General features: G+C 39.1%; 1 protein-coding gene across 1 annotated transcript in view; it reads right to left on the reverse strand.

The window, feature by feature from the left end:
* Positions 1-3,940, reverse strand: part of vwde (von Willebrand factor D and EGF domains) — a gene marked incomplete in the record, with an annotated part of 23,564 nt that extends 19,624 nt beyond the window's left edge. Inside the window, 6 exon segments of the mRNA XM_014019000.1 lie at positions 358-444; positions 722-951; positions 2,418-2,492; positions 2,633-2,864; positions 2,936-3,111; positions 3,614-3,940. Of these exon segments, the coding sequence (XP_013874454.1) occupies positions 358-444; positions 722-951; positions 2,418-2,492; positions 2,633-2,864; positions 2,936-3,111; positions 3,614-3,689 (876 nt within the window).
* Between the last annotated feature and the right edge of the window lie 3,827 nt (positions 3,941-7,767).

Raw genomic sequence — 7,767 nt, forward strand, 5'->3', positions numbered from 1 at the left:
GTATATATATATATGTGAAGGTGTAGGTGTACGTATAAAGCTTGTATGTATAATTGTTACATAATTTAGTAGGTAAACTGATTAATGTTTTGGTCTTACTAAAATATTTACTTTGTGATTTAGAATCAGGAGGTTTTGAGGAGGGTGGGAATAAGTAAGTGTTTAATTCTTCCCCTTCTTTTTCAAATATGTTTAATTTTATCTGTTGTGTTTTTGTTTTTTATTTTTTATTACATGCTTGCATTAATCTTAAATATTAAAAATATCATATATTTACATATATTTATACTTACTGTCATGACGTAAAGAATGGAGTAACAGAGTAAACAAAGAGAAAATTAAAATGATAAATACCCRAATGCCAGCAAAAAACTCCTGACTTTCCACAGAAGCACTTCGCACATCTGGTGAGTCCAAGAAGAAACTGGAGCTGGAGCAATAAATCTGAGACAGCAAGACATGGAATTGTTTTAAAATAGTATAAAACTTTTAAACTTTTTCCTTACTAATAGCATGAAGTGTCCCACGTGAAAAGCCTAAATGAATCCACCCATGAGGAGGTCACAGTGATCTTCGGTGTGAGGGAGGTTGTGGAACATTTGGCTCCTTGAGGTTTGCAGACATTTGTCTCTGGAGCTTCCACATCATTTCAACCAGGCAGAGGTCTGACTGACTCCTTTCATTTTCAGGTTAAAAGTCACACAGCGGCCCAGAATCACACCTTGTCCCCCAGGCGGAGGTTGAAGCCGTCCAGCTCGATGAGGGCGGAGGTGTGGACGGTGGTCTCCTGTTTGAGCTCCTCCTTCCTGCCCTCAGACGAGAGGCGGGACCAGGCCACCACGAAGCCCAGGGAGCTGCTGAGGCTGCTCTGGAAGCTGCACTTCAGGTGGACGGTGTTACCCGTCACCTCTGAGACGATCGCCGGCACCGACGGAGCCGGAGGCTGATTGACTGAAAGAAATGGAAAGATAAATGTAGCTTCACTCAGTTTGCCTGAACCACCAAACACTCAACAAGGTCCATGTTGGAATTACAACAGAAAAGTTGGTTTTAGAATTGATGATTGATTGATTGATTGATTGATTGATTGATTGATTGATTGATTGATTGATTGATTAAATATGTTCATAGTGTGAACACTTCACAAGCATTCACACATTGAGATCGTTTTTTTCTTCCAGACGTATTTTGGCACGCATCTCATTCTGCAATTTTTGTGCTATTTTAACAGTTCATACATCAAAACATTCAGCTCCTTCAGGACATTTCAGTTATGACTTTTGGTATTTCAGCTATTTATACTTTTTTAGCTATTGACATTTTTTCCAAATGAAAATGAATGGAGTTGTTTTCAACATCCTTAATATCCTTCAAAATGTTTATAAACCTATCCAGCACCTTAAACCTTGTGTTCTGGTTCTGCTCTTTTTTAACTTCCCTGCATTAATTTTAGCTTCTTTTTTTGGGTAACTTTAGCTTTTTTCTGCTATTTCAGCTGTAATTCTGTTTATTTCTCCATGCTTCTGCTAATTTCTGCTTTTTTGGTGCTTTTTTATGCCAAATTGAGCTATTTATGCTTCTTACAGTTGCTTTCTGCTATTATCAGCTATTTGCTGCAATTTTAGCTGATGTTCAGGTGTTATTAGCTAAAGTTTGCTGTTTTGAAAATTCACATTTTGGTGGCTATTTCAGCTTTTCTATGCTTAGTTCAGTAAACTTGTGCTCTTCTTTATGCCAATTTAAGAAATTTCAGCTATATTTTATCTGTTTTACWGCACTTACGGAATGTTTAGGCTATTTTACAACAACTTGTCAATATCTTTGTGCTTTTATGCTTTTTTCTCGTTAATTAGACTTTTTTTATACCCCTGTTCCGATCTGGGTGCTATTTTCAACTGGTGTCTGCGACCTTTAGCTTCTTTTTGCAGTAATTGTAGCTTTTTTTCTCCCTTTTGAGCTATCTTTCTGCTCTTTAAAGTTATTAATTTGCTAAGTTAAACTTTTTTATCCTTCTTTCTGCTTTTCAAATTGGACTTGCATTAACCGTTGTTCCATTAAACATTTTCAGCTCCATTTCAGCAGCTTTCATCTAAAGTTTTCAGCAATAAACATTCACATTAGCATTTTCACAGGAAATGCAATTTTTCTAGTTATTTTTAAATGTATCTGTAATCGGCCCCCTGTCCTTTGAAACATGCTTTCCTTCCTTGGCATAAATCTCAACGAGGGGAGCTGCCATGGAGACGGGGCTCAGAGAGCCCATGAACACATGTTCAGGTCATTAAGAGGAGCAGGGAAAGAGGCCGTTGGTGCATTCCTGAACACACCGCAGCTCCTCCACCTCCTGGTTGTTTTGGTGTTGGGTCGAACTCGAGGGGACAACTTTAGGACGCAAAGAAGGAAGAAGTTTTTTTTACTTTTACAAGCTCCATCGATGTTCACCTCATCAGCACCACAGGTAAGTGACGTTGGAGGTACAGTCTCTGGCATCTCTGCAAAACAAACAAAAAAAACTTTATTAGTTTTGCAGCCACCTGTACTCTTTTTCTTTTGTTTTAAGATTTGATTATGTCAACACCAAACACCAGCAATAAACTCCAGGTTACAATCACAGCGTTTCGCTCTGACCCACCTTCTGCGCAGTAGCCCGTGCAGCCCTGCGTGGGCCGCAGCAGGTAAACGTAAAAACCTCCACAGTTGCGGACGGTGACCGGGATACGAAACGTGCAGCAGTTTTTGACGCTGCTCTGAAACATCTGCCAGGCAGCGCAGGCCGTCAGCTGCCGCACCTCCAGCGGGCCCGGCAGGGACTCACCGTGGCCCAGGGACAGCCACACCGGAGCCTGAGTCCCACAGTGGTCCACCTGGARGATGCAGGTGAACACGTTCAGGTAAAGAAACGAAGCAGAGAAGCAAACATAAACTCGTGTCTTACCTCCACACACTGAGTGGGCATGCTGGCCCGCTTGTTAGAAACCTGAAACTGGTACCAGCCTGGGGTCAGGGAGTGGTCGCAGACCGGGTCCTGCAGCCTGCTGGAGCTGAAGGTGGGGCTGCGCTGGGGGTCCTGCAGGACCGTGTGGCCACCAGCAGCACACTCAGGAGGGAGTGCTGCAAACAGACACCGAATAAATCCTGGATCTGAAAACTTTGCAGCGACCAGTGGAAACTTTGGTGCAGGGCGAAAGCAGCTGAGTTTGTTTCTCTGTCTGTTAGCAAAATATCTCATGAACCACTGGGCAGATTTCAACCAAAATTTCAGGGTGTAATTATTGCACGTAGATCTATAATTATTATTATATTTTTGTTTTTATATTTTTATTTATTTTATTATTATAAAGTCTAATTGCAGAACTTAGTGCTGTGATCAGTGGTTCTCATCACCTGAACAGGAAGTCTGACAGTCCACTTCCTGTTTGTGACGTCTAAAATGAAATGACATCTCATCCAGATTATATCACATTTAGCTCAATAAGATGTGGAATGACAGCTTTAAGGGGTCATTTTCTTTAAGGCAGAGGAATAAAAACAGCTAAAGGAATATTAGATGAACTTAGGCTGCTGAGTTTAAAAAATGAATCAGACACAAAGAGATGTGAAGAAGTTTTCTTACCTGTTTGTGTGTTCAGGACGTCAGGGAGTAAAAACACGAAGCACAGCAGATGATTAAAACCAGCTCCAGGACTCATCGTTGCGCAGTCTGCAGCGTGCGACTCCTTCCAGCAAACAGAGTGAGCTCAGTTTCCTCACGCAGACTAACCTTTAACCCGGTTTCCCCCTTTCGGGTTTATTTAAGTCGGACTTGGAGCTGCGGAGCTCAGCAGCTGCTCGGCTGATCCGAGGCGCAGAGCTGCAGCTGCAGGCGGGAGGAGCAGCGACTCCGAATGACCCAGAACCTGCAGAACCTCTCCACGCATCTGAACCGAGCTGCAGGAAAATCAAACTGCCACTTATCTCAACGTCAAACAACTGATTAACAAAAAAACAGCTCATTTTCTAATAAAAATCCATTTTATGTGTTTGAAATTAGGAAGATACTAAATCCAAATTTTAAACAAATCCTTAAAAGTTGGGAGGTTGTGATATTTTTAAACAGTTTGAGCTTTAATAAAACTTATAAAGACTGTCTTGTTTAACTCCAAGGCTGAGGAATAAAACCCCCTCCCACATAAATCAACTCCACTTAGAAGCTGGAAGAACCATCAGATAAGTGTTCACAGCTCGTCTTACACAAAGAATCTGTCTCATCAGAAACCCCAGGACTAAAGGAGGAACGGATAAAACTGCCTGCTTTTATAATTTAATCTACACATGAGATAATTTGGTGCAATTTTCTCTCATTACAATCAGTTACACGGGGCGTGGGAGAAGTTTCCTCTGGGAAAACCATAAATAATTATCTTAACCTCACCCCACTGAGAGGAAAACTCACAGCACAACAGAACTCTTTCTGTCCACTACAAGAAAATAGGAGGTAAATGTGAATAAATGTATAAAAACCTCAATGTTTAGCTGTTATTTCTGCTTCTTTCAAAATTCAGAGGCTATAACAAAGAGTGAAAGTGTTTATTTTGCTCCAAACACACAGAAGTGATAGGTTCAGGTCTTTGTTGATTCCTGTTCTTTGAGGGAAAGTTAGTTATGGAAGTTTGATTTGTAGTTAAAAGAGAACCAGAGGCTGTTTAATTCCTTCTTCTGTGGCTTTTCTTTGATTAACATCGACCCCCGGTCTTTATCGGAGCCAAGATGAAAGGAAAGGCCGATATATTACAGTGAAGACCGACACCAAATCCTTTTCTTGCCTCAGCCACGAGAGTGAAAACAGGCGGAGGTTCTGATATGCCTAAAACGTTTGGAAAGGACATGAAAAATGTATGAAGTGYAACCAGTTTACCCAGAGATACTCAGCTTCGGCTCATTTCAGTTTCCTCCAGCAGCCACAACCGTAACTTGCGTTGTTTCAGAATCATTTTTTTTTCTTTTGACATTAAAATAAAACTGGAAAAATGAGTTAGTGCTAAATGACTGGGCTGAAATCTGTGGGAAAAACTAAAACTATATTGTTAAAGGTAAATCAAGTGAGACGGTAGCTAAAACAAGCAAAACAGATGCTGAAATCAGCAGAAAAGTAGCTAAAATTAGCAAAACAGAAGTCTAAATTAGCAATACAGTAGCTAAAAGTGGCAGAACAGATGCTAAATTGATAAAAAAAATATAGATAAATTTAGTATCATGGACTGGCTAAAGTTAGCAAAACAATAGCTAAAACAAACAAAACAAATGCTGAACTCAGCAGAAATGTAGCTAAAGTTAGAAAACAAAGTCTAAATTAGCAACACAGTAGCTAAAAGTAGCAGAACAGATGCTAAGATTGGTAAAAATTTAAATAAATGTAGTATCATGGACTGGCTAAAGTTATCAAAACAATACCTAAATTAAGCCAAACAGCTGATAAAATTTGTAAAGACAATACCTAAATGAAACAAAGTTGTTGCAAAAGCTAAAAGTAACAAAATTGTACCTAAAATAGGTAAAATAGTAGCTAAACTGTAAAACAGATGTTAAAGCTAAAACAGCTGAAACAAGCTCAACTGTAGCAAAGAGGTAAMAGGAGCAGAGTGGGAGCTTAAAGTAGCAGAATGGGAGCTAAAAGCTAAAGCTACTAAAGTGTGAAAACATATGACCTTAACATGTTTTACAACAGCACATGAAGCAGCAGAATGGTAGCTAAAACATGAAGTAGCAGAATGGGAGCTAAAAGCTAAAGCTACTAAAGTGTGAAAACATATGACCTTAACATGTTTTACAACAGCAGAAGAACATGTTTCACAACTATTAGGATAACCTGAAAGTGACAGAACGTTAGCTAAGCCTCTAAAAGTAGCATAAAAAGAGAAAATATGAAGCAAGTTAGCGTCGTGTGCTGTTGTGTGTGTGTGTTGTGTTTCTATGGGCAAAGTTTTTGTAATAAAAAAAAAGGTTAAAAACAAAAAGTCATAGCACATATTTCCTGAATGACACAAACATTTTCACACGAGTAAAATCGTACATTCAGAAGTACTTGGATTGCACTGAGAAAACAAACAGAATCTTAAGCTGTCAAGTTGTGTTTCTTTTCAAACCACAGAGCTGTAAACGTCACAGGAGACGACAAGCGGAGGTTTCCGACACACATCTGAAGGGTCAGAGGTCAAGAGGAGCCTCCGAAGGTGGCGGCTCCTGTTTTTTTCAGAGACGTGGGCTCAGGTTGTGTTTTTTGGGGGTGTTCAGCTCAGGTTTCCTGTTGTCTTTGCTCCTTTGTGTCAGCTGTCCAAACGGGCACAAACACGTCGTGTGGAGAAGTGCTGCATGCAGATCGGTGTTTACAGCACGGGGTCTCCTCTGTTTACCGTTTCACTCCTCTGAGCCACAGCTCTGACACCTGACACTACTGTTTGTTCCTGCCAGCAACTCTCAGAGAACGTTTGCTCCACGACGCTGAAGCAACGACGGCCAAAGTTAGGTTGTGTTAAAACAAACCCAAATGTTACACAAACCTGTTCACCTACACTGTCACATTTAGGTAAACAGTCTGAACCACTTCTACAGTTTCACAGACACCCAGCCTTCTGTCACATCTGCAATCTGACCTCTAAAGCAGCCGAAAGGTGAGGTTTGTGATTCAAGCCTCAGAAATCTTTTTTCCTCTATAATCAAACTGACAGCTAGCTAAACAAACTCGTTCAGTTTAGAGTGTCTGGGTGGTTGAGTCAGTAAAAAGTTTTATGTAACAGACAGTAAACAGCTCTCCTTCTCTTTTAGCAGCACAAATCTGGCAGATCCATCATGTCTGCAGACCAGGTCTGGACAGACTATCAGCTGTAAGACCTCGATGATAACAAACACTTTATTATAATTTTAAAACAAATAAAATAACATTTTGGCCAAAACTTCAACTGTATAACTTTTTGTGTGTTTTATTTTTCTGATTTAATCCAACTTTCTGCTCAGCTTGAACTCATTAGGAGATTTAACAAAGAACAGAAATGTTTCCAGTTATTTTTGATTAAATTTCATTAAAAAGGATTTTGTGTGACAGGTTTCTAAGGCTGTCCTATCTGCTGCCCTCTAGTGGACGTTCAAACGTTTTACACAATGAAATACCTTCACAGCTTTTCAGTTACTGACTTTACATGTAGATTTTCTGGACAAACTTTAAAACAACAAACATGATTATTTCTCATAAATTTGACTGAGTTTAAAAAATATAGATTTTTTTTCTTTTGTACATTTTTTTATGTTATTGTCCATAGCTAAGTCTTAACCTAAATTACACTTTAAACATTAATAAAAAGTGCAACCACTTTATAAACAATCACGTGCTGATATATCTAATTAAAAATTAAAGGAATTATCCTAAACCAAACATTAAATACATAATTACTGCACAAAATAACTGATCTTATAAAATCGTGTTTATTTAATGCTATTTTTAAATTTTATTAATTTATTGCACTTGTAGCTTAGTGTGTGTTTAAAGTATCCTAATGAATAATTGATTTGTTTTGTTTATTTAAAGAGTGTAACAACATGAACAGTCAATGTATAATCTTAGTTCATTAATTACCTTTATTATGTTTATGTAAATTTATAACAAACATTCAACATGCTTTACCACTTTTCATCTATCTACCTACCAACCCACACAACCACCTACCTACCTACCTACCTACCTACCTACCTACCTACCTACCTACCTACCTACCTACCTACCTACCTACCTACCTA

The sequence above is a fragment of the Austrofundulus limnaeus genome, unplaced genomic scaffold (genome assembly GCF_001266775.1).
Source record: "Austrofundulus limnaeus strain Quisiro unplaced genomic scaffold, Austrofundulus_limnaeus-1.0 Scaffold207, whole genome shotgun sequence".
Taxonomy (NCBI): Eukaryota; Metazoa; Chordata; class Actinopteri; order Cyprinodontiformes; family Rivulidae; genus Austrofundulus; species Austrofundulus limnaeus.